General features: G+C 51.7%; 1 protein-coding gene across 1 annotated transcript in view; it reads left to right on the top strand.

Annotated features, from left to right (window-relative positions):
• LOC118793677 (metalloproteinase inhibitor 2-like) overlaps positions 1-26,628 on the top strand; it is a 27,109-nt gene extending 481 nt beyond the window's left edge. Inside the window, exons 1-5 of the mRNA XM_036551929.1 lie at positions 1-6; positions 13,828-13,928; positions 15,894-16,002; positions 23,063-23,187; positions 26,349-26,628. The exon at positions 1-6 is cut by the window's left edge and continues 481 nt beyond it. Of these exons, the coding sequence (XP_036407822.1) occupies positions 1-6; positions 13,828-13,928; positions 15,894-16,002; positions 23,063-23,187; positions 26,349-26,546 (539 nt within the window). The 3' untranslated portion in view covers positions 26,547-26,628. The remainder of the gene's footprint in view (positions 7-13,827; positions 13,929-15,893; positions 16,003-23,062; positions 23,188-26,348) is intronic.
• The last annotated feature ends 263 nt before the right edge of the window (positions 26,629-26,891 follow it).

Consider the following 26,891-nt stretch of genomic DNA (forward strand, 5'->3'; position numbering starts at 1 on the left):
ACGTAGGTAAGTAGCACTGAGGTACCTGCGTATACGCCCGGCTGGCGGCTGTCACTGAAAATGCGGGCTGATATAACGCGGGTCTGCACTGAGTACTTTACAGCGCGTAGTCGGCTGATCTCGAAATGGGAACAGTCCACGACGTACAAATGAATAAAAAAAACCAGGTGGCTGCATCGCATTCAGTGTTCTGTTGAATAACGGCATATAGAAGCAGTGCTCATTTCAGTTAGAGCTCAAACAGTGTATGTTCTTTCGTATTTGTTACATCTGTGTGGTGGTTGGTAGCCGGCCTGCTTTGATGAATTAACAGTGTGGAGGGTGTTTGTTTACCTCTTGGAATTAAACGAACTTCAGTCCGAACGTGTTTATAATGTAGCTGCCAAACGCAGCCGCAGCAAGAGAAACGAAGCGCCGTGCTGTCACTGGTGAGCAAGTTAGATTAGCTAGATGGGAAGCCGCTTTCCTTATGACCACACCTTTGACAAAGCGAATAGAAGAAATCTTTATAGTCACGCTGACAGGTTTAATGGCCACACAATGCACGGCGTCTTAGTCACAGTTAAACTGACAGAGTGCCCGCTCGTTTACTGCGCTGTAGCCTGCGCTGCGTTCGTTTCCGGACCTTTTGGGATTTGTCCGTTTTCCCCCCAAATACCTGATGCAGCTGCAGCTTCATCGTTTTGCAGTAATGGAGTGTCCCTCTCCGTGTCCTTCTGTTAAACAGTTTGCCTCACACGGGAGATCTAAAGTGTGCTGGAAGTTAGTGAGTCGTCCTTGGCTGAAGTTTGCATTTTAAGACACTGTCAAGGTTTATTGGCCTACAGCTCCTGACGGTATTAACACGTACACGCTCTGCCGATGGAGTAGGCTACACGAATGATTTTATTTTTATTTATTATTATTTTTTTTTACAAAGGCACCATTGTTGTTATGATGGTATCCATTCGTAGCGGGCTGTTCGAAAATGAAATTTCCTGGCAAAGGAATATCCATTTGCTTTGTTTATATAGTGGGCACAGCATGTCTTCGTATCTGTTTGCTAAGATAAACACACTATATTAGGACTTTGCGAAATGGAGTATTTCATCTCCCTGCTCTGTGTCAAATTGTGCCCGAGCTACAGCAACACCACGAGACTCGACACATCAAACGGGCTGGGGAATTGTGGGTACCCTGTTTGGGTATTCTCAGCCGCGTGCTCTGCAGACCCCATTTTCCGCACAGCGCGGTCAGCTCTGCACCCCAGTCCAGGCGCGAGCCTGTCAGACGGTGCGACGCGCACGCGCCGCTGCACCGCTGTTTTTTGTCTTTCGTGTGCATTTCCTGCCTTCTCCGTGACATGCCCCAGCGCTGCCCCTGAGCCGCCCCTGAGCCGAGGTGGGAATCCGTCTCCCCGGGCCGTCCGTGCGGGAGGAGCCCGCGGAGGAAAACAGGCTCTGGCATGCCCCGTAAAACTGTAATGGCTTTGAAATTCCAGTGCACTTTTTTCCATGCAAAGTTAAACTAACTTGCGAGGAAAGGATGGCGTGAAGGCATTCAGTCCCGAAGCCAGTCCGTGCTCTTTCGCTTTTACCCTTTAAAAAGGAATGTTTGGTAAAACCAGCATTATTCCTTTAGAAGCCTTGGGACCCGCTTGTAGGGAGCAGTCTGGTCGCTCTCTGTAATTATACTGGTAGAAAATAATGTATCATGTTACAGATTAAGAAGTCTGTAACTGTAGTAATAGGCCAGTAGTAGGCCAGTAAATGCGATATAAAGAGAGTTCACAGCCCCGTTGCTTTAATTATTCAGACGCCCTTAATTTGCGGATTTGCGGTTGGCAGATTGTCCCCTCTGTCAGAATGGTTAATGATCCAGACACCACCTGTTGCTGAGGAGTACGGTGGCGGAGACCAGGACACCGCTGTCATTTCTCGTCATCATTGCGGGTAGTAATGACAAAAATGGAGCTCACGAAATCTTTTTTGTGCTGTAGGGCATGAGTGATTTGGATAAAAGTTTGTGAGCGACTGAAGCTGCCAGATGTGTCGCAGAAGTGAGCGTTGCTCAGCGGTGACTCACCCGCGCGCCTCTTCTGAAGCGGTAATTCATCGTCTTGTGCTTTCGCGTGCCGCACATGTGATGATTCATGGTTTATGGATGTTATAGGCTGAAAAAACCCTGCCAACAGACAGAGGCGGTCCATAATGCGATATTGTTTTCTGAATAACCGTATTGCTCATGTGCATAAGATCAAATACCATTTTGTTGCTGCAGTTTCTGATTTTCTCCCAGTTCTGGAAAACTGGTGGTTTAGTGAAAGTTATTGTAAATTGGGGGTATAGGCTTGCATTCCTGAGGACAGAGTAATGGTACTAAAACAGCAATGTCTCAGCCCAGCTCTGGATTCACACAGGTGGGAAAAACATCAAAGCAGCAACAGCAGAGCTTTAAAAATAAGCGGGGTGCCCCCCTCACCCGCCCTGTGCTGGGAAACCCTCCCTCTTGTGTTACTCCAGCAGCGGCTTGGCGTGAGGGGGGTGTGTGGGGCACACCGAGGGTACGGCCCGACTGCTGGGGGGGCCCTGATGACAGGCCTTAATCCAGCTCCATGAATCAGTGTGGGGTGGGGGGCTGTTTCAGAAAAGGGGTAGAAAGAGATTCCTGGAATGCAAGCTGACTCTAGCTAAGAGAAAGGGAGTCTTGTGTTTTCTTTCTTTTCTAAGTGGCCGAGGTGAATATTGGCTTTCAAACAGTCCGCTGTCACTGACCTGTCATCCTGTGAGAGACTGTGCCAATCAGAGCCTCAGACGAACGAGCTTTCCTCCTGTCATCCTGTGAGAGACCGTGTCAATCAGACGAACGAGCTTTCCTCCGCACCTCTTACACCACTGCTTCGCTTCTCACAGAGAGGCGCGCAGCTGCTGCAGACACGAAGATGATCAACATTAACGAAATCAGAATTTTCCCAAACGTTCCCCTGGCATGAGACAGGAACTGGAGGAATTTGAAGCATGTTCTGGAGAGGTAGGGGAAGAGTCGTACCCTGAGGGGCCTGACAGAGAGAGCCATAGGACACACGCTGCGGGTCTCTGCATTATGAAGATGAGGCGGCAGGCTTATGCCAGGTCTGATTGGTCCATCTGTTAGCTTATGAGCAGGTGTGAAGGAGCTGGGCTTGCTGCAGGGTGGTGCCCATCTTGGCCACGGCTCTTGACTGCAGTGACAGCGGCTCACTGTCGACCCTGATGTGAGATTTAAAGTCTCCAGGCTGGAATCAGACATCACTTGTCATCCTCTGGGAGAGGATGGGGTGAGTGCAGTGACAATCATGCTTTTTACAGAAAATAATTTATCATCATTAAATAATTTGAGTAGAGTATTCACAGTTACGGAAGACAGAGCACAGAAAGTCACGGCAACCCCCAGGACCAGCCCATTGGATCTCTGCATGGGGACAACACAAACACACAGGTGCTCAGACTTATGACAGGAGTCATTTTTTTGTGTACGTAATTTCACAGTTAAGCTGTGGTGGCAGTGTGGCATAGTGGTTAAAGAGCAGGACCCGGACTGAAAGGGTGCCGGTTCAATTCCCCACTGGGGCACTGCTGCTGTATCCTTAAACATCCCGCTGTATAAATGGATAACATTGTAAAAACCTGTAATTGATGTAAGTCACTCTGGATAAGTGTGTCTGCTAAATGCCAATAATGTAATAACGTAATAGCTGTGCTATATCTGGGCAAGGAGAAATTTAGCATTCAAGTTCAAGCATTAACTTTGTCATCTTTAAGCTGTGAACGGAGGTTGGGCTCCTAGCAGTGTTGAAGGAATACTCTGAAGGAGAGCCAGCAGTGTGTCTGTGTATTACTGTAATGGCTGAAGGTGTTTGCCAGATAAACACTGTAAATAATGAAATGAACACCTCTGTGAGTCAGTGCAGGTTTCTCACTGCCTGCCCCTCTCTGATGTTAGTGGAAGGGGAAAGGTTTCACAGTGACATGTGCTGGCTGGGCCTTAGCCATCATTGTCCTGCCCCTAGTGGTCTGTGACGGCATTGCAAGGGTTCCCAGGCAATGGTCTGTAAAAAAATAACTGCCAGTTAATAAGGTGCAGGCAGAAATCCCGAAATCAGATGGGCTCTGATTTCTGCAAGCCAGAGCCTTATGTGGCATTTCTGAAACTAGGCTAGGCATTGTCACAACCACAAATTCGGCTCACATTTTTCAGTACTACATCACGTTAAATATATCATTACCTATTCAGCAGATGCTGTAGGCTGTTTAAAAGCCGACGAATGACCCTGCACTGGTAGATATCGTCCATGTGCAGTTTGGTGATGCTGAAAGTGCACCCCCTGCCAGAGGTGAGGAGACGCAGCTAAAGCTGGGGGGCCCTGCCTGAGCTGCTGTTTAACCACCCAGTGGAGCTGCGATGGGCTCATCACAGGAATTCAGAATGGGGGGGGGGGGGGCCGTCATTCAATCCAAAACAGAGTTATGTCCAGCATCCACCTCAGACCTGTCCAGAGAAGGGAGGGAGGAGAGGGGACAGGAAGGAGTACAGAGAGGGAGGGAGAAAGAGTATGTGTGAGAGTGCGCGCGAGAGTTTGACAGAGAGTGTCTGTGTGTCTGTGTGAGTGTGAGTGTGTCTGTGTATGTGTATGTGTATGTGTATGTGTATTTGTGCGTGTGCGTGTGCGTGTGCGTGTGCGTGTGCGTGTGTGTGTGTGTGTGTGTGTGTGTGTGTGTGAGTGTGAGTATGCATGTGCATGTGTCCCCACTCTGCCCCGCCCTCAGGTCTCAGCTGTGCTCCCCGGCTCCTGGCAGAGGGGCGTGGCTCGTGTTTGGTCTCATAACCACATCTAATGAGTCCAGACAGACCAGCGTGAGCTTGCAGACAGCTGACTGCTTCCTCCCAGCTCTTCTGAGCCATCTGTGGCTGACAGCTGCAAGCAGAGGGTGGGCAGGCCTCACATCAAAGTGCTCTGAACCTGCTGAACCAGCAGCCTCCTGCTGCTGGCTCCCGGGTTCACTGGACACGCGTGCAAACAGGCTAGCAGAGACACACTAGCTGAGACAGCCTAGCAAACACAGGCTAGCAGAGACAGCCTAGCAAACACAGGCTAGCAGAGAAAGGCTAGCGGTTAGCACCACACAGCGACAGCCTAGCAAACACAGGCTAGCAGAGACAGCCTAGCAAACACAGCCTAGCAGAGACAGGCTAGCAGAGACAGGCTAGCAGAGACAGGCTAGCAGAGACAGCCTAGCAAACACAGGCTAGCAGAGAAAGGCTAGCAAACACAGGCTAGCTGAGAAAGGCTAGCAAACCAGCTTCAGCTTCTGCTGTCTTTTCTCCAGACCAGCACCAATAGCAGTCTTTCAGGGAAGAGTCCTCTCCCACAAGCTCCGCAGGAGGGAAAGCTCGGGGGCCGGTTAGCTCGGGGGCCGGTTAGCGCCACACAGCGAGCCACACTGGCACACAGCCTTGGTGTAATTGGCGAATTGCCGGCTGGCGTGCGGCAGGCAGGTGTTAGTGCTCATTATTCTGCAGAGCTGGAGATGGACATGAGTCCGGCCTGCACTGCCCCCAGCCACTTACTGTTCTGTTACAGTGCAAGTATGAGTCTGTTATGCTACAATTACCATTTGATACTTATATAATTACCATTCTGTTACAGTGTAAATATCATCATATTACATCCTCACCTGCTGCTCCTGTCTGAGCCTGTGTCTGCTAGCCCTGTACAGTTATTGTATTGGGACTGTAGAAGAGTCCTCCTTTCTGGTGTTAATGTGGAATGTGCTGTCTTTCTTTTTGGCTGGTGTTAATGTGGAATGTGCTGTCTCTCTTTTCGGCTGGTGTTAATGTGGAATGCGCTGTCTCTCTTTTCGGCTGCAGTGTTTATTTCTCAGGTCATGTCCTCCATGCCACAGTGCCCCCTGCTGGCTCCATGGTGCCGGCTCACCTCCACCAGCCCCCTCTGATCCTGCTCGCACCCGTCTTGCACCCATCTCACATCTGTCTCTCCCGCCCCGTCTCTCTCCCGCCCCGTCTCTCTCCCGCCCCGTCTCTCCCTCGCCCCGTCTCTCCCTCGCCCCGTCTCTCTCCCTCGCCCCGTCTCTCTCTCTCGCCCCGTCTCTCTCCCGCCCCGTCTCTCTCTCGCCCCGTCTCTCTCCCGCCCCGTCTCTCTCCCGCCCCGTCTCTCCCTCGCCCCGTCTCTCCCTCGCCCCGTCTCTCTCCCTCGCCCCGTCTCTCCCTCGCCCCGTCTCTCCCTCGCCCCGTCTCTCTCCCTCGCCCCGTCTCTCTCCCTCGCCCCGTCTCTCTCTCGCCCCGTCTCTCTCTCGCCCCGTCTCTCTCTCGCCCCGTCTCTCTCTCGCCCCGTCTCTCCCTCGCCCCGTCTCTCCCTCGCCCCGTCTCTCTCCCTCGCCCCGTCTCTCTCCCTCGCCCCGTCTCTCTCCCTCGCCCCGTCTCTCCCTCGCCCCGTCTCTCCCTCGCCCCGTCTCTCTCCCTCGCCCCGTCTCTCTCCCTCGCCCCGTCTCTCTCTCGCCCCGTCTCTCTCTCGCCCCGTCTCTCTCTCGCCCCGTCTCTCTCTCGCCCCGTCTCTCTCTCGCCCCGTCTCTCCCTCGCCCCGTCTCTCCCTCGCCCCGTCTCTCTCCCTCGCCCCGTCTCTCTCCCTCGCCCCGTCTCTCTCCCTCGCCCCGTCTCTCTCTCTCGCCCCGTCTCTCTCTCTCGCCCCGTCTCTCTCTCGCCCCGTCTCTCTCTCGCCCCGTCTCTCCCTCGCCCCGTCTCTCTCTCGCCCCGTGTCTCTCCCGCCCCGTCTCTCATGCCCGTCTCCTGCCCTCCGGGGCTCTCTTCCCCAGGGTGGAGGACTGACCCCTGTCCGTCTGTCCAGTGCTGGCCTGTAGCGGTGTACCAGGGGCTAGAGGGTGTGGGCGGTGTGGAGAAACCCGCTCTCGCGGTCCACGGCAGCGGTCGCGCGCGTCTGCTCTCTCACTCTGAGTCAGGCCTTTGTGAGTCAGGGACTTTCCAAACTGTGGTCACTGAACCAACCCCCTCCCTGAGTCACTGCCCGCCTCTCACCCGGCCACGCCCTGCAGGGTTACCCTGATATAGTCAACTCCACAGCGGACAGTGGGTTTACTTGGCCCAGAGGGAAATGTATTACAGCCCTCATCTCTTTTACGTGTAATGTCATTTATTTTATTTTATCATTAAGTTATTTGCTGCAGATGCCTTAATACAGAGCTTGTACAGTCCATTTATACGCTGGACGTCTCCACCACACTACACCCCCCCCCCCCCCCCCCCCAACCACTTCACTACACTACAGCCCCATGGCAGTAAAATTTAACGCCCGAAGACTGCAACATGTTAGCATTGCTGTATCTCTCCATTGATGATGGGATGTGCGTGTGTGTGCGTGTGTGTGTGCGTGTGTGTGTGCCTGCGTGTGTGCCTGTGTGTGTGTGCGCATGCGTGCATACCAGAACATGGTTGACAGTTGAAGTGCAAACTGTATTTCATGAATGTTTTATACTTAATATATGTTTTTATACTTTATAATATATAAATATACAGAACTTTTTATGAATTTGAAATGTACACAGAACTATTTTATGCTTTTTAAATATGCACAGATCTGTCCTAAGCATTTAAAATATATAAATAAATGTTTTATTCTTTATTTTTAATATATTTATGCTCATATACTGGAATACAGAATTGTGTTTTTGATAAAACAAAGGGGGTTAGGTGCAGGGGGAAGGGGGAAGGGGGTTAGGCGCAGCGGGAAGGGGGTTAGGCGCAGGGGGAAGGGGGAAGGGGGTTAGGCACTGTGAGGAAGGGGGTTAGGCGCAGGGGGAAGGGGGTTAGGCGCAGCGGGAAGGGGGTTAGGCGCAGGGGGAAGGGGGTTAGGCGCAGGGGGAAGGGGGTTAGGCGCAGGGGGAAGGGGGTTAGGCGCAGCGGGAAGGGGGTTAGGCGCAGCGGGAAGGGGGTTAGGCGCAGGGGGAAGGGGGAAGGGGGTTAGGTGCAGGGGGAAGGGGGTTAGGCACTGTGAGGAAGGGGGTTAGGCGCAGGGGGAAGGGGGGTAGGCGCAGGGGGAAGGGGTTTAGGCGCAGCAGGAAGGGGGACGGGGGCTAGGCATAGTGTGCTGTTACAGGAGGCCAGGGTGCTTTAAAGAAGTAAAAGGAAGAAAATAAACAGGTTCTTTGGTGGGGGACAGATGGTGATGGTGGGGCTGCTCTGGGCATTACAGTAGGGACACAGAAATACCCCATGGACTCCTCTCAGAATCTGCTTTTACGGCCTGATTTTTCCGTCTGTTGCGTCGTGCCCTGAAGCCTTATTTTCCCTGTATTCTGTGATTGCAGCGTCTATACATGAGTGTGCTTTAAATCCAGGTTGCAGTAATTTTCTGTGTGTCCTGTAAACCTGTATGTTTTTATTCTGGTATCAGTGTTAAAGTGAAATAAAGGGCTGGATACGGCCTCAGTGCCCACGTGCTGTGCTGTGTGTTAGTGCTGCCCCTGCCTCTGCATGCTTAATAGCAGTGGAACATATTTCACATGACCTACTTTAAACAGCAGCCCGTGCCTGTTTAGGAAAGATGATTCTGCAAACTCAGGAAAAGACATTACATTACGAGTCCCACACACCGCAATTACTGGGAGGGCTTTGTCTGTGTGCCTGTTTCCCCCGTCAGACCTGAGTCATTAGCGCTGTCGCTAACTGCCGTTACTGAGGGTACAGACGGAGGACTGAAAGCTGAGAGTGGAATGTGTGAGAATAACAAGCTGTTAGAGGCAGTAATTAGTGTGTCTGTATGTGTGTGCTTGTGTCCCTGTGTGTGTGTGTGTGTGTGTGTGTGTGTGTGTGCATTTGTGTCTGTATGTCTGTGTGTGTGTGTGTGTGTGTGTGTGTGTGTGTGTGCACCCTTCTGTGTATGGTGCATGTGCATGCATGTGTGTGTTTGTGTGCGTGCGTGTGTGCGTGCATGACCTTTGTGGCCTCATATATGTGTGTAAATCACAGTAAACGTGAGTCACCTGATGACTTTAAAGGGTCTGTTGAGTTTGGGGGGGCGCCGAGCAGGTCGCTGGAAGCCCTGGCATCTGTGTGCGCGCGAGTGTGTTTGGTGTGTGTGTGTGCGCGCGAGTGTGTTTGGTGTGTGCGCGCGAGTGTGTTTGGTGTGTGTGTGCGCACGTGTGTGTTTGTGTGTGTGCGCGTGTGTGTCGTCTGTGCCTCACTGTGACTCCACCGAGCGCTTCAGCAAGCCGGTGATACAGAAGGAAAGGCATGAGACATGGATGGGGCCTGGTGTTAACTTTAAGAGCAGTGAACCCTTCATATTTGCATCTTTTCCAGGCCATGAAGTGAGCCAGACCCTGCTGAAACAGACTCAGCTGGGGAGCTGAGTATTCTGTGTGTGTGTATGTGTGTGTGTGCTCTCCGTGTGTGTGTGTGTGTGCGCTCTACGTGTGTGTGTATCTGTGTGTGTGTGTGTGTGCGCGCTATTTTATGACCCACGTGTAATGTCCTGCTGCTAATATTTTCCGTGGTGAGCGCTTGCCTCCCCCATACTCCCCCATACCCCCCGGTATCTCCCATACCTCCAGCATGATGTTGTGAAACCCCCCCCCCCCCCACTCCAGAGCCTCCCATTCCAGCCCTGACCTTCTCCACCTGAACACTGAGGTGCACTAAAATCCTCTCTCAACTGCAGCTTGTCTCTCTCCATCGCTCACTCTCTGTCCCTTATACTCTTCTCTCAGCTTCACTCGGTCTTCATCTCTCCCTTGCTACCTTTTTCTCCTTCTCCTTCTCACCATGTTTTTTCTCTGTGACTCTGTCCATCCTTACAAAGTGTGCTAACCAGACAGTCCCATTTTGTGAGTTTTTGTATCGTCTTCACGGTATATAAAACGCTGTCACTGTTTTCTCTGGTCCTCTGGATAGCCTCCATGCAAACCCCCAGCTTCTGTACAGACATGAAGCAGAAAGCTGAGATGCGTAGCAAGAAATATCAAGTACAAATCAAAGGAGGTTACATTCATGTCTCTGTCATACCACACTGAGAATATTTAGCAAATTTCTGGCCACTGCATCATAAGAGGACCATAGCAAAGCTCTTGCAAAAAGCACGGAGGAGGGCCGTAAGACTAGCTCCAGGTATCAGATACGAATGTAAAGAGAGATGCAAGACTCTCACACTGTTCGGTTTCAGCAGAAGGTGACTCAAAGGGATTAGTGCTGAGGATGATTAAAGGAATGGAGTACTCAGCCTATTTTAAAATAAAAATCAGTGTCAATTTCACACTGACCCCAGGAAGATGTCTCTCATTTACAGGGTGATTACTACATGGAATACCAGTATCAGCAGAACCAGAGATCATTAGAGTATTCAAGGCCAGAATGGAACAGGGCAGGATGCTCTTTACATTTGAAGCAAAACGACAAGCTTCTCTGGGCTGAATGACACGTTCATCATCGTTAAACGTTTTATGTTTCTTCTATAAAAACTGCCTTTTGGAGGGCAGTGTGCTCTGAGGTGTCAGTGGCTGAGTGAGGATGCGCAGTCTGCATTTCCTGCTATCCTGTTGCTCCTGGTTATCCTGCTGTTTCTTGTTGCCGGGTTGTGCTCAGCATGTGGAGTGTGGGCGAGGCCAGGCTGTGGAGTGTGGGCGAGGCCAGGCTGTGGATGGGGGTTAAGGCCAGGCTGTGGAGTGTGGGCGAGGCCAGGCTGTGGATGGGGGTTAAGGCCAGGCTGTGGAGTGTGGGCGAGGCCAGGCTGTGGATGGGGGTTAAGGCCAGGCTGTGGAGTGTGGGCGAGGCCAGGCTGTGGATGGGGGTTAAGGCCAGGCTGTGGAGTGTGGGCGAGGCCAGGCTGTGGAGTGTGTGCGAGGCCAGGCTGTGGAGGGTGGGCGAGGCCAGGCTGTGGATGGGGGTTAAGGCCAGGCTGTGGAGTGTGGGCGAGGCCAGGCTGTGGATGGGGGTTAAGGCCAGGCTGTGGAGTGTGGGCGAGGCCAGGCTGTGGAGTGTGGGCGAGGCCAGGCTGTGGAGTGTGGGCGAGGCCAGGCTGTGGAGTGTGGGCGAGGCCAGGCTGTGGATGGGGGTTTAGGCCAGGCTGTGGAGTGTGGGCGAGGCCAGGCTGTGGATGGGGGTTAAGGCCAGGCTGTGGAGTGTGGGCGAGGCCAGGCTGTGGATGGGGGTTAAGACCAGCTGTGGTGTCTTTTATTTGGGTTGGGGGTGGGGTGACACACATCGCTGAGGATGCTGATTCAGGGCTCCTTGCGGAGCCGTTTTGATCAAACTCCAGCTGCTGGCGGCTGAACTCCGTCCCACTGCGGCTCCAGAGTGGGAAGCAGCAGTTTCAGCTTTAGGCCTGTGGAGTACGACAGCTCTGTTCAGGGCCACACTGTTCGGAGAGCACACTGCTACATGCTAACGTTAACACACAGCACACTGCTACATGCTAATGTTAACACACAGCGCACTGCTGCATGCTAACGTTAACACACAGCTCACTGCTACATGCTAACGTTAACACACAGCGCACTGCTGCATGCTAACGTTAACACACAGCGCACTGCTACATGCTAACGTTAACACACAGCGCACTGCTGCATGCTAACGTTAACACACAGCACACTGCTGCATGCTAACGTTAACACACAGCACACTGCTGCATGCTAACGTTAACACACAGCACACTGCTATATGCTAACGTTCACACACAGCGCACTGCTACATGCTAACGTTAACACACAGCACACTGCTACATGCTAACATTAACACACAGCGCACTGCTACATGCTAACGTTAACACACAGCGCACTGCTACATGCTAACGTTAACACACAGCAGGGGGAAGGGGGTAGGGGGTTAGGCACAGGGGGAAGGGGGTTAGGCGCAGGGGGAAGGGGGAAGGGGGTTAGGCACAGGGGGAAGGGGGTTAGGCGCAGGGGGAAGGGGGGTAGGCACAGGGGGAAGGGGGTTAGGCGCAGGGGGAAGGGGGGTAGGCGCAGGGGAAGGGGTTTAGGCGCAGCAGGAAGGGGGACGGGGGCTAGGCATAGTGTGCCTTAGAGACAGCACACTTCTATATGCTAACATAAGCAAGCAGCACTCTGCTACATGCTAACTTTACCACACAGCACACTGCTACATGCTAACATACGCAAACAGCACATTGCTACATGCTAACTTTACCACACAGCGCACTTCTATATGCTAACATAAGCAAGCAGCACTCTGCTACATGCTAACTTTACCACACAGCGCACTTCTATATGCTAACATTAACACACAGCACACTGCTGCATGCTAACTTTACCACACAGCGCACTTCTACATGCTAACATAAGCAAGCAGCACTCTGCTACATGCTAACTTTACCACACAGCACACTGCTACATGCTAACATACGCAAACAGCACATTGCTACATGCTAACTTTACCACACAGCGCACTTCTACATGCTAACATAAGCAAGCAGCACTCTGCTACATGCTAACTTTACCACACAGCGCACTTCTATATGCTAACATTAACACACAGCACACTGCTGCATGCTAACTTTACCACACAGCGCACTTCTACATGCTAACATAAGCAAGCAGCACTCTGCTACATGCTAACTTTACCACACAGCGCACTGCTACATGCTAACATAAGCAAGCAGCACTCTGCTACATGCTAACTTTACCACACAGCGCACTTCTACATGCTAACATAAGCAAGCAGCACTCTGCTACATGCTAACTTTACCACACAGCACACTGCTACATGCTAACATAAGCAAGCAGCACTCTGCTACATGCTAACTTTACCACACAGCGCACTTCTATATGCTAACATAAGCAAGCAGCACTCTGCTACATGCTAACTTTACCACACAGCGCACTTCTACATGCTAACATAAGCAAGCAGCAGTCTGCTACATGCTAACTTTACCACACAGCGCACTGCTACATGCTAACATAAGCAAGCAGCACTCTGCTACATGCTAACTTTACCACACAGCACACTGCTACATGCTAACATAAGCAAGCAGCACTCTGCTACATGCTAACTTTACCACACAGCTGCTTGCTAACATAAGCAAGCAGCACTCTGCTACATGCTTGGCTAGGTAAAGGTAAAGCCAACACTGCGTTCTCATCCTGCCTGTCAGCGCTGTCACACACACTGCCGTGGCTGGATATTGTTGTCATAGTAAACTGTTATCCTATCGTGTATGTAGCATGTGTTACTGTCATGTGTTGTGGTCGCCTTTGTATTGTGTGGTGAGGGACGCAGGTCAAAATCTGGGCAGACCCAACTGCAGGACACACAGAACAGACGGACAACTGAGGTCAAACAAAGCACAGGTCAAACATATACACACATGCGCGTAATATATATATATGTATATATATATTGTGTGTGTATATGTATGTAGAGAGAGAGATAGAGAAATGGACATACAGGCACAGATCGGATCTGTTTGTTTCAGGGTGCAGGAAGGAAGAGAAGAACAGGCATGGGTACGCTGTACCCACCTGACAGATTACTGTACAGGCCGGGGAGAGAGATGGACAGACAGAGGGACAGAGACAGAGAGAGAGAAGGACAGACAGAGGGACGGACAGACAGAGGGACAGACGGGGGGAAGGGAGGGAAGGAGCCTGTCTGTGTAACATCCCTGCATCATCTGCTTTAACATCAGGAATCCAGCGGCGATGAATGAAGTCATTCTTCACCATCTGTGGCGTTTTGCATAATAAGCTCTTGCCAGTGCTGCCAGAGAATCGCTCTGCTGCCTAAAATCAGGTTTAACCTCCGCCCTGTCTGTCCCCCCACCAGTGATCAGGGCCAAGGTGGTCGCAGGGAAAGAGGTGGATTCTGGGAACGACATCTATGGCAACCCCATCAAGAGGATCCAGTATGACATCAAACAGATTAAGGTAAGTGGAAGCGTGGAGCGCAGGGCAGAGGTGCTGCGGGCTGCTGCGAGGGGGTCCACTCACACAGCTGCATGTGTGCTGAAGGCGGTGGGATTTCCGGGGTGTCCGTGGGGTGAAAGACCGGGGTTACCGCTGCTCCGCGCTGTCAGTGTCCCACCGATGATGAGCGCTGACAGTGAGCTGAAACTGATGGCGTCTGCCAGAGAGACCATCTCCAGCACTGGAAGGGATACACAGACTGCATTAGCCCCGTGTTCCTCCTGCTGGAAGGGGATATGCAGCCTGTATTAGCCCTGTGCTGCTCCTGCTGGAAGGGGATACGCAGCCTGTATTAGCCCTGTGTTCCTCCTGCTGGAAGGGGATACACAGACTGTATTAGCCCCGTGCTGCTCCTGCTGGAAGGGGATACGCAGCCTGTATTAGCCCCGTGCTGCTCCTGCTGGAAGGGGATACGCAGCCTGTATTAGCCCTGTGTTCCTCCTGCTGGAAGGGGATATGCAGCCTGTATTAGCCCTGTGCTGCTCCTGCTGGAAGGGGATACGCAGCCTGTATTAGCCCTGTGTTCCTCCTGCTGGAAGGGGATACACAGACTGTATTAGCCCCGTGCTGCTCCTGCTGGAAGGGGATATGCAGCCTGTATTAGCCCTGTGCTGCTCCTGCTGGAAGGGGATATGCAGCCTGTATTAGCCTTGTGCTGCTCCTGCTGGAAGGGATACACAGCCTGTATTAGCCCTGTGTTCCTCCTGCTGGAAGGGGATACACAGACTGTATTAGCCCTGTGTTCGTCCTGCTGGAAGGGGATACGCAGCCTGTATTAGCCCTGTGCTGCTCCTGCTGGAAGGGGACACACAGACTGTATTAGCCCTGTGTTCCTCCTGCTGGAAGGGGATACGCAGCCTGTATTAGCCCTGTGTTCCTCCTGCCAGAAGGGGACACACAGACTGTATTAGCCCCGTGTTCCTCCTGCTGGAAGGGATACACAGACTGTATTAGCCCTGTGTTCCTCCTGCTGGAAGGGGATACGCAGCCTGTATTAGCCCTGTGTTCCTCCTGCTGGAAGGGGATATGCAGCCTGTATTAGCCCCGTGTTCCTCCTGCTGGAAGGGGATACGCAGCCTGTATTAGCCCTGTGTTCCTCCTGCTTGAAGGGGATACGCAGCCTGTATTAGCCCTGTGCTGCTCCTGCTGGAAGGGGATACGCAGCCTGTATTAGCCCTGTGCTGCTCCTGCTGGAAGGGGATACGCAGCCTGTATTAGCCCTGTGCTGCTCCTGCTGGAAGGAGATACACAGCCTGTATTAGCCCTGTGTTCCTCCTGCTGGAAGGAGATACACACTTTAAATTAGCCAGAGGAAGCAGCCCTTCTCCCATCCCCTTTGTGGGCTCTCTATACCTGATAGCTGCTGTGCTGTGTATACCCAGCTAGTGTGCTACTGAGCGCGTTGCTGCTACGCTCCCGCTGTGCTACTGAGCGCGTTGCTGCTACGCTCCCGCTGTGTTACTGAGCGTGTTGCTGCTACGCTCCCGCTGTGCTACTGAGCGCGTTGCGGCTACGCTTCCGCTGTGCTACTGAGTGCGTTGCTGCTACGCTCCCGCTGTGTTACTGAGCGCGTTGCTGCTACGCTCCCGCTGTGCTACTGAGCGCGTTGCTGCTACGCTCCCGCTGTGTTACTGAGCGCGTTGCTGCTACGCTCCCGCTGTGCTACTGAGCGCGTTGCTGCTACGCTCCCGCTGTGTTACTGAGCGCGTTGCTGCTACGCTCCCGCTGTGCTACTGAGCGCGTTGCTGCTACGCTCCCGCTGTGTTACTGAGCGTGTTGCTGCTACGCTCCCGCTGTGTGTTTGGGATCAGGGAACACTTACAGAAACCGTGGGATGCTCTGCCTGTGAACACTGTGCCCTGCCTGGCCGGCACAGACTCCGCCAGCCCCCTGCTGATTGGCTCTCCTCTCCCGCCCTTTCTGCAGATGTTTAAAGGTCCTGACCAGGACATCGAGGTGGTGTTCACCGCCCCCTCCTCGGCCGTGTGCGGGGTGACTCTGGACACCAACGGCAAGAAGGAGTACCTCATCGCAGGTAGGACCCTCACACAGGTGAACGCGCAGGTGGCCACAGAGAACGCTCTTAACACGCTCATCACAGTTAGGGCAGGTGCGCAGACACACAGGTGTGCAGAAAGTGCAGAGCACCGCGCTCGGTGTGAGAAATCCCCACAGCGCTCAGTAAAGTGTGTCTGTAATCACGCTGCACAGACCCCCGCACGCCGCTGGGGCTTCTGCGTCTCTCCGTCTGCGAGATGGCCGCCGCGCGGGCGCAGATTTGGACGGGAACGCTCCTGCCGCGGCCGAACACCACTGCCGAGCAGACAGACGCCAGACGGTGACTGCAGACGCTCTCCGGTTTCCCCCCTCCCGACACTCGCGGGCCCGCCGAGCACAAGCCCAAATTACAGCCCGAAGGCGGGAGGCAGGGAGGGGAGTAACTGCCCCTGAAACAGCTCATCGGGAGCTTACCGTGATTACTGTGATACTGCTTACTGTGTAATTGCTGAGGCTGTGAATTCATCGGGGCACGCCGCAGCTGCGTTACACAGACCAGAGCAGCCAGTGCGCTGGGAGGACAGAGAGACAGCCCATCAGCTACTTTCACAGGCTAGCAGAAATGTAGTGTCTCACTGCAGCTGGAGAAAGTGGTTTTACATTGTCAATACAAGAGTACAGAGTGGTGCACTGTGCTGTACCAAGCGCACTGCGTGGTTCAGGGTGCCGTTATAAGAGCACTGCGTGGTTCAGGGTGTTCAGGGTGCCGTTATAAGAGCACTGCGTGATACAGGGTGCCGTTATAAGAGCACTGCGTGATACAGGGTGCCGTTATAAGAGCACTGCGTGGTTCAGGGTGTTCAGGGTGCCGTTATAAGGGCACTGCGTGGTTCAGGGTGCCGTTATAAGGGCACTGCGTGGTTCAGGGTGCCGTTACTGCGTGGTTCAGGGTGCCGTTATAAGGGCACTGCGTGGTTCAGGGTGCCGTTATAAGAGCACTGCGTGGTTCAGGGTGCCGTTACTGCGTGGTTCAGGGTGCCGTTATAAGGGCACTGCGTGGTTCAGGGTGCCGTTATAAGGGCACTGCGTGGTTCAGGGTGCCGTTATAAGAGCACTGCGTGGTTCAGGGTGCCGTTATAAGGGCACTGCGTGATACAGGGTGCCGTTACTGCGTGGTTCAGGGTGCCGTTATAAGAGCACTGCGTGGTTCAGGGTGCCGTTATAAGGGCACTGCGTGGTTCAGGGTGCCGTTATAAGAGCACTGCGTGGTTCAGGGTGCCGTTACTGCGTGGTTCAGGGTGCCGTTATAAGAGCACTGCGTGGTTCAGGGTGCCGTTACTGCGTGGTTCAGGGTGCCGTTATAAGAGCACTGCGTGGTTCAGGGTGCCGTTACTGCGTGGTTCAGGGTGCCGTTATAAGAGCACTGCGTGGTTCAGGGTGCCGTTATAAGGGCACTGCGTGGTTCAGGGTGCCGTTATAAGAGCACTGCGTGGTTCAGGGTGCCGTTATAAGAGCACTGCGTGGTTCAGGGTGCCGTTACTGCGTGGTTCAGGGTGCCGTTATAAGAGCACTGCGTGGTTCAGGGTGCCGTTATAAGAGCACTGCGTGGTTCAGGGTGCCGTTATAAGGGCACTGCGTGATACAGGGTGCCGTTATAAGAGCACTGCGTGGTTCAGGGTGCCGTTACTGCGTGGTTCAGGGTGCCGTTATAAGAGCACTGCGTGGTTCAGGGTGCCATTATAAGAGCACTGCGTGGTTCAGGGTGCCGTTATAAGGGCACTGCGTGGTTCAGGGTGCCGTTATAAGGGCACTGCGTGATACAGGGTGCCGTTATAAGAGCACTGCGTGGTTCAGGGTGCCGTTATAAGGGCACTGCGTGGTTCAGGGTGTTCAGGGTGCCGTTATAAGAGCACTGCGTGGTTCAGGGTGCCGTTATAAGGGCACTGCGTGGTTCAGGGTGTTCAGGGTGCCGTTATAAGAGCACTGCGTGATACAGGGTGCCGTTATAAGGGCACTGCGTGGTTCAGGGTGCCGTTATAAGAGCACTGCGTGGTTCAGGGTGCCGTTATAAGAGCACTGCGTGGTTCAGGGTGCCGTTATAAGGGCACTGCGTGGTTCAGGGTGCCGTTATAAGAGCACTGCGTGGTTCAGGGTGTTCAGGGTGCCGTTATAAGAGCACTGCGTGATACAGGGTGCCGTTATAAGGGCACTGCGTGGTTCAGGGTGCCGTTACTGCGTGGTTCAGGGTGCCGTTATAAGAGCACTGCGTGGTTCAGGGTGCCGTTATAAGAGCACTGCGTGGTTCAGGGTGCCGTTATAAGAGCACTGCGTGGTTCAGGGTGCCGTTATAAGAGCACTGCGTGGTTCAGGGTGCCGTTATAAGGGCACTGCGTGGTTCAGGGTGCCGTTATAAGGGCACTGCGTGGTTCAGGGTGCCGTTATAAGAGCACTGCGTGGTTCAGGGTGCCGTTATAAGGGCACTGCGTGGTTCAGGGTGCCGTTATAAGGGCACTGCGTGGTTCAGGGTGCCGTTATAAGAGCACTGCGTGGTTCAGGGTGCCGTTATAAGAGCACTGCGTGGTTCAGGGTGCCGTTATAAGGGCACTGCGTGGTTCAGGGTGCCGTTATAAGGGCACTGCGTGGTTCAGGGTGCCGTTATAAGCGCACTGCGTGATACAGGGTGCCGTTATAAGAGCACTGCGTGGTTCAGGGTGTTCAGGGTGCCGTTATAAGAGCACTGCGTGGTTCAGGGTGCCATTATAAGGGCACTGCGTGGTTCAGGGTGTTCAGGGTGCCGTTATAAGAGCACTGCGTGGTTCAGGGTGCCGTTACTGCGTGGTTCAGGGTGCCGTTATAAGAGCACTGCGTGGTTCAGGGTGCCGTTACTGCGTGGTTCAGGGTGCCGTTATAAGAGCACTGCGTGGTTCAGGGTGCCGTTATAAGCGCACTGCGTGGTTCAGGGTGTTCAGGGTGCCGTTATAAGAGCACTGCGTGGTTCAGGGTGCCGTTATAAGGGCATTGCGTGGTTCAGGGTGCCGTTATAAGGGCACTGCGTGGTTCAGGGTGCCATTATAAGGGCACTGCGTGGTTCAGGGTGTTCAGGGTGCCGTTATAAGAGCACTGCGTGGTTCAGGGTGCCGTTATAAGCGCACTGCGTGGTTCAGGGTGTTCAGGGTGCCGTTATAAGAGCACTGCGTGGTTCAGGGTGCCGTTATAAGGGCACTGCGTGGTTCAGGGTGCCATTATAAGGGCACTGCGTGGTTCAGGGTGCCGTTATAAGGGCACTGCGTGGTTCAGGGTGCCATTATAAGGGCACTGCGTGGTTCAGGGTGCCATTATAAGGGCACTGCGTGGTTCAGGGTGTTCAGGGTGCCGTTATAAGAGCACTGCGTGGTTCAGGGTGCCGTTATAAGAGCACTGCGTGGTTCAGGGTGCCATTATAAGGGCACTGCGTGGTTCAGGGTGCCGTTATAAGGGCACTGCGTGGTTCAGGGTGTTCAGGGTGCCATTATAAGGGCACTGCGTGGTTCAGGGTGTTCAGGGTGCCGTTATAAGCGCACTGCGTGGTTCAGGGTGCCGTTACTGCGTGGTTCAGGGTGCCGTTACTGCGTGGTTCAGGGTGCCGTTACTGCGTGGTTCAGGGTGCCGTTATAAGGGCACTGCGTGGTTCAGGGTGCCGTTATAAGGGCACTGCGTGGTTCAGGGTGCCGTTATAAGGGCACTGCGTGGTTCAGGGTGCCGTTATAAGGGCACTGCGTGGTTCAGGGTGCCGTTATAAGAGCACTGCGTGGTTCAGGGTGCCGTTATAAGAGCACTGCGTGGTTCAGGGTGCCGTTATAAGGGCACTGCGTGGTTCAGGGTGCCGTTATAAGAGCACTGCGTGGTTCAGGGTGCCGTTACTGCGTGGTTCAGGGTGCCATTATAAGGGCACTGCGTGGTTCAGGGTGCCGTTATAAGGGCACTGCGTGGTTCAGGGTGCCGTTACTGCGTGGTTCAGGGTGCCATTATAAGGGCACTGCGTGGTTCAGGGTGCCGTTATAAGAGCACTGCGTGGTTCAGGGTGCCGTTACTGCGTGGTTCAGGGTGCCATTATAAGGGCACTGCGTGGTTCAGGGTGCCGTTATAAGAGCACTGCGTGGTTCAGGGTGCCGTTACTGCGTGGTTCAGGGTGCCATTATAAGGGCACTGCGTGGTTCAGGGTGCCGTTACTGCGTGGTTCAGGGTGCCATTATAAGGGCACTGCGTGGTTCAGGGTGCCGTTATAAGAGCACTGCGTGGTTCAGGGTGCCGTTATAAGGGCACTGCGTGGTTCAGGGTGCCGTTATAAGAGCACTGCGTGGTTCAGGGTGCCGTTACTGCGTGGTTCAGGGTGCCGTTATAAGAGCACTGCGTGGTTCAGGGTGCCGTTATAAGGGCACTGCGTGGTTCAGGGTGCCGTTATAAGAGCACTGCGTGATACAGGGTGCCGTTATAAGGGCACTGCGTGGTTCAGGGTGCCGTTATAAGCGCACTGCGTGGTTCAGGGTGCCGTTACTGCGTGGTTCAGGGTGCCGTTACTGCGTGGTTCAGGGTGCCGTTACTGCGTGATACAGGGTGCCGTTATAAGAGCACTGCGTGGTTCAGGGTGCCGTTGTAAGCGCACTGCGTGGTTCAGGGTGCCGTTACTGCGTGGTTCAGGGTGCCGTTATAAGAGCACTGCGTGGTTCAGGGTGCCGTTATAAGGGCACTGCGTGGTTCAGGGTGCCGTTATAAGGGCACTGCGTGGTTCAGGGTGCCGTTATAAGAGCACCAAGTGGCGTAAGGCACTGTTTGCCACCGGAGAGTCTGCGGTTTGACTTGGAGGAGCAAGAGGCAGCAGAAGGTTAGAGATGATTTCCAGGGTGAGAGAGGTCAGGAGATCAAGAGGAAGCCAGTCAGCTTAACCATTCTGGCCCCCATTAAACTGAGCACCATGTCCAGCATTAGGGTTGGGTATCGTTTGAATTTTATCGATTCTGCTTATGCTTGCTTATCGCAAGACATCAAACACAGTCTTTCAGATCGACGCCGTGCTGCCTTAAATTTTTGGTCAGATTTGGTGTGCAAGCTGACATGCAGCTAATTAGCTTCCCACATGCATTGCACTTTGCCTTGTGTGGCTTCACTTTAGAAAACAAAATGACAACTTTTGACCGTTTACTGCGGTCCATCTTTCACACTGTTGTGATGTTAGCCATGCATGCTAGCTCGTATTTAACCCTTTCACACGTAACTTATTTTTATGCTGTTTAGTACGCGTGTTACGTTGCGTGGTTTATGTTTTCATCAGTGTTATTAAGCTTCTCATAGTTTTCAGCTAGCATTTGCTACATTTTTAACGTTAAATCGTTCTTACCCCAAAGCTAAAATTAGCTAGAATTTTTCCAATGTAGGGTTCTAATCGCACCAGTTTTAGCGTACACGCGAAACGGCTAATCACACCGGCGTGACTGTACGCGCTAACCGGCTAATCACACCGGTGTGACTGTACGCGCTAAACGGCTAATCACACCGGCGTGACTGTACGCGCTAAAGGGCTAATCACACCGGCGTGACTGTACGCGCTAAACGGCTAATCACACCGGCGTGACTGTACGCGCGAAAGGGCTAATCACACCGGCGTGACTGTACGCGCTAAACGGCTAATCGCACCGGCGTGACTGTACGCGCTAAACGGCTAATCACACCGGCGTGACTGTACGCGCTAAAGGGCTAATCACACCGGCGTGACTGTACGCGCTAAACGGCTAATCGCACCGGCGTGACTGTACGCGCGAAAGGGCTAATCACACCGGCGTGACTGTACGCGCTAAACGGCTAATCGCACCGGCGTGACTGTACGCGCTAAACGGCTAATCACACCGGCGTGACTGTACGCGCTAAACGGCTAATCACACCGGCGTGACTGTACGCGCTAAACAGCTAATCACACCGGCGTGACTGTACGCGCTAAACGGCTAATCACACCGGCGTGACTGTACGCGCTAAACGGCTAATCACACCGGCGTGACTGTACGCGCTAAACAGCTAATCACACCGGCGTGACTGTACGCGCTAAACGGCTAATCGCACCGGCGTGACCGTACGCGCTAAAGGGCTAATCGCACCGGCGTGACTGTACGCGCTAAACGGCTAATCACACCGGCGTGACTGTACGCGCTAAACAGCTAATCACACCGGCGTGACTGTACGCGCTAAACGGCTAATCGCACCGGCGTGACCGTACGCGCTAAAGGGTTAATCGCACCGGCGTGACTGTACGCGCTAAACGGCTAATCGCACCGGCGTGACCGTACGCGCTAAAGGGCTAATCACACCGGTGTGACTGTACGCGCTAAACGGCTAATCGCACCGGCGTGACTGTACGCGCGAAAGGGCTAAACAAATGGACACGTGGACATTTCGAAACCGAAATTCAGTTTTTTCTTTACGGGTACCCGGTACTTGTAACCGAGTTTCGGTTCCCAACCCTATCCAGCATCCTGTGTGCTAGATTTAAACAGCATTTTAACAGATGGCCAAATGACGTGTGATTTTAGATGGTGAACTATATTTTAAGAAGGTGCCAAATGCTGTTAAAATTGGAGAATTTTTACGGTGAACAATTTACAAACACAAATGGGTGTCCGTTCTTAAAAGAAGGGCAATGAATGAAGGGATAAATTGGAGGTTTGTTGTATATATTTGGTCACATTTGAGCAATCCTTTCAATAAAAATAACTTTCCTTAATTATAAGTGTGATGGAAGAAATGGCTAGCACTATGCAGGCCGCTGAGCCTGTCAAAGTTATTGACAATGTAAGTGTCAATAACTAAATTCTTTTAAACGTGAAAATAGTTTTACATGCTAATGATTTATTAGTGTTTCCTTGATATTTGAAACTGTGTACTCTACAATGCTGCTGGACTGTCTGCTGGTGCTTGGTACTCGTATTTAACCTTTTCACGCATACGGACAAACCGGTGTGATTAGCTTTTCGCACGTATGGTCAAACCAGTGTGATTAGAACACTAGATTGGAAAATTTCTAGCTAATGGTCACATGTGTGAGGCTGTGTTTGTTTGACTGCCCCCTGCAGGCAAGGCAGAGTCTAACGGCAAGATGCATGTGACCCTGTGCGACTTCATCGTGCCCTGGGACACCATGAGTCCCACGCAGAAGAAGAGCCTGAGTCAGCGCTACGAGATGGGCTGCGAGTGCAAGGTGAGAGAGAGAGGGGGGGGAGAGAGAGAGAGAGGGAGGGAGAGGGAGGGGGAGAGGGAGGGAGAGAGAGAGAGAGAGGGGGGAGAGAGAGAGAGAGAGAGGGAGGCTACTATGAAACCAAAAGCACAGACAACCCAATGACCCTGATTTACGCCTTACTTATTACAATGAGCTTAAAAAATATAAAAGCACACTCAGAAGGAAGAGAGAACAGTTCACTCAAAATCAATTAAAAACAATTGAAGAATCTATAAACTCAAACAACTTCTGGAATAATTGGAATACACTGAATAAAAAGCAACATGAGGAACTTGCCATACAAAATGGAGAAATATGGAAAGGCCACTTTGAAAACTTGTATGGTAAATGACAACATGAACTCAGAACAAATGCAAATATACAAAAAAATGATCAATATGGAAAAGACAATTAAGGAATATCAAAATCCTTTAGATTACCTAATAACAGAAAAAGAATTATTGGAAAAAATCCAAGACCTGCAACCAAAAAAGGCAAGCGGGCCTGATGACATTCTCAACAAAATGCTCAAAAACGCAAGCCACAATCTCCGTATGTCTATTCTAAAACTGTTCAATTTGGTTCTGAGTGTCGGATACTTCCCTGATGTCTGGAACGAAGGACTCATTACACCCCTTTTCAAAAGCGGAGACAGATTCGACCCCAACAACTACCGAGGCATCTGTGTGAGCAGTAACCTGGGGAAGTTATTTTGTAGCATTTTGAACAACAGAATTATAAACTTCCTTATCGAACACAATGCCTTGAGTAGAAGTCAAATTGGTTTTTTACCTAAATGCAGAACATCAGATCACATTTTCACCCTACACACCCTAATCGACAAATATGTAAACCAAAATAAAGCCAAAATATTTGCCTGCTTTGTAGATTTTCAAAAGGCCTTTGACTTAATTTGGCATGATGGATTATTCTTTAAACTTACTGAAACTGGTGTAGGGGGAAAAACATATAACATAATAAAATCAATGTACTCAAAAAACAAATGTGCAATTAAAATTGGAAACAAACAAACAGAATTCTTCACTCAAGAACGGGGTGTGAGACAGGGCTGCCCACTATCACCGACCCTCTTCAATATTTATTTTAATGAATTGGCAAAAAGACTCGAGCAGTCAGCAGTATCTGGTCTCTCATTAAATGACTCCGAAATTAAATTCCTTCTTTTTGCAGACGACTTGGTTCTGCTGTCTCCAACAGAAGAGGGTCTACAGCAGAACCTAAATCTCTTGCACAAATTCTGTCAGACCTGGGCCCTGACTATTAACCCCCAAAAAACAAAAATGCTAACATTTCAGAAAAAATCCAGATGTCAGGGAAAAAAATTCACCCTCGGTTCAAATACAATTGAACATGCAAAAAATTACACATACCTTGGGCTGAAGATTACTACAACCGGTAACAACCTGGCCATGAATGACTTGAAAGAGAAAGCAAGAAGGGCTTTCTATGCCATTAAAAAATCTATCCATCTGTCTTTGACATACCAATTAGAATCTGGCTCAAAATTTTCCAATCAGTCATAGAACCAATTGCATTGTACGGCAGTGAAGTGTGGGGTCCACTCATGTACAATGGGTTTGAAAAATGGGACAAACACCCAGTTGAAACCCTGCATGCAGAGTTCTGTAAGTGTATCCTCAAAGTACAGAGGAGCACACCTAACAATGCATGCAGGGCTGAATTAGGCCACTATCCCCTATCAATTAAAATTGAGAAACGAGCCATCAAATTCTGGAAACATCTCAAATCAAGTGACCCCAACGCTTATTGTTTTAAAGCCCTGAAAAGCCAAGAGATGAGCACAAAAATAAGTCCCCTCTGCCAGCTAGTCTTGAGGCTCACACAAACGAATACGACTAACAAGAATAACCAGACTAATACAACTAACAATCAGCCTCAGGACTATGCCACCCTTGCACAAACAATTCGGCCTAACCAAATTATAAAAACACAAAAAGAAAACTATCTGACATATTGGATTGAAACAACAAAAAGTCAAAGTAAACTTCAATGCTATTTGGCCCTAAACAGAGAATACACTGCAGCAGACTACCTGTCCACAGTGTCTAATACAAAACAAAGGAAAACCTTGACCAGGTATAGACTAAGCAACCATAACCTGGCTATTGAAAGAGGCAGACACAGGCAAACCTGGCTGCCCACAGAAGAGAGACTATGTACCCATTGCAGCCAGGGCATGATAGAAACAGAGCTCCACTTCTTGAGTGAATGCTGCAAATTCAAAGATATCCGGAAGGAATTCTTTCCTGAATTCAAAACAATCTACCCAGACTTTGAGAAGTCTGAGGACAGTAAGGTTCTAAGAATTTTACTAGGCGAGGAACAAGACAGTGCCAGAGTCGCAGCTAGGTATGTGGATGCCTGCCACAGAGACAGAGAGTCACTCCATCGGTAAAACACTTCAAGAAATAAATACACACACACACACACACACACACGCATTCACAACACACACACAGACACACACACACTTCTGTATTTGTTGTTTGCTTTGGCAATACAAATGGAGTTTTTGTCATGCCAATAAAGCTCATTTGAATTTGAATTTGAGAGAGAGAGAGGGAGAGAGAGAGAGAGAAGGGGGGGAGAGAAGGAAGGAGAGAGGGAGGGAGAGAGAGAGGGATATGGGGTGAGAGGGTGAAGTCGTGATGGGGAGAGGTGGTGACTGGGAGAGAGGGTAAAGTGTCACTGCAGCTAAAAGCCTTTACTAAAAGCATAAGTAATGGGGCAACAGGAAGAGGCGGTGTCAGGTTTCGCCTGGAGCAGAGTGTGGGGGTGTCAGGTTTCACCTGGGAGCAGAGTGCGGGGGTGTCAGGTTTCACCTGGGAGCAGAGTGCAGGGGTGTCAGGTTTCACCTGGGAGCAGAGTGTGGGGGTGTCGGGTTTCACCTGGGAGCAGAGTGTGGGGGTGTCAGGTTTCACCTGGGAGCAGAGTGAACACTACTACCCTGAACTCAGAGCTGGAGAAGTGGAGGAGGGAAAAAAGCACCTGCCTTCTTCTTCCTTAATGGGATCAGTTAGCAATAGCAGTAGGTTGAAAGAGCTGAGACGGCTGTTATTTCCCACCGTTTTGATAACGTGCACCCTCCCCCCGCCCGCCAGATCACCCGCTGCCCGTCTCTGCCCTGCCTGATCAGTGCCCCGGAGGAGTGCCTGTGGACGGACTGGGTGATGGAGAAGAGCATCAGCGGTCGCCAGGCCAACCACTACGCCTGCATCAAGAGGAGCGACGGCTCCTGCGCCTGGTACCGTGGCGTTGCACCGCCCAAGAAGGAGTTCCTTGACATCGAGGACCCCTAATCTGGCAGCCCGCTGCACAGCCCGATTAAAAAAAAAAAAACAAAAAAAAAAACACCTGCACACAATTTTTTAAATTAAAAAATAAGCAAATACATAAAGAGACAACCAAAAAATAACAACACAAGATAAAGTTTTTTTTTTTTTTAATTAAGTAAATTAGAACACGAGACACATATAGACTGGTCAAGTGATGATGTAACGTCCTTGCGAAGGCACTCTGTGATGTCACTTCCTTGCGAGGGCACTGCGAGTGAAGGCTGATTCTGAAGACTGTGTGTCTCAGTAAGCACTTAACTCCCGCAAACACACACACACACGCTCTGCTATTTACACCCCTCAGACTGA

The sequence above is a fragment of the Megalops cyprinoides genome, chromosome 1, assembly GCF_013368585.1.
Source record: "Megalops cyprinoides isolate fMegCyp1 chromosome 1, fMegCyp1.pri, whole genome shotgun sequence".
In the NCBI taxonomy this organism is placed as follows: domain Eukaryota; kingdom Metazoa; phylum Chordata; class Actinopteri; order Elopiformes; family Megalopidae; genus Megalops; species Megalops cyprinoides.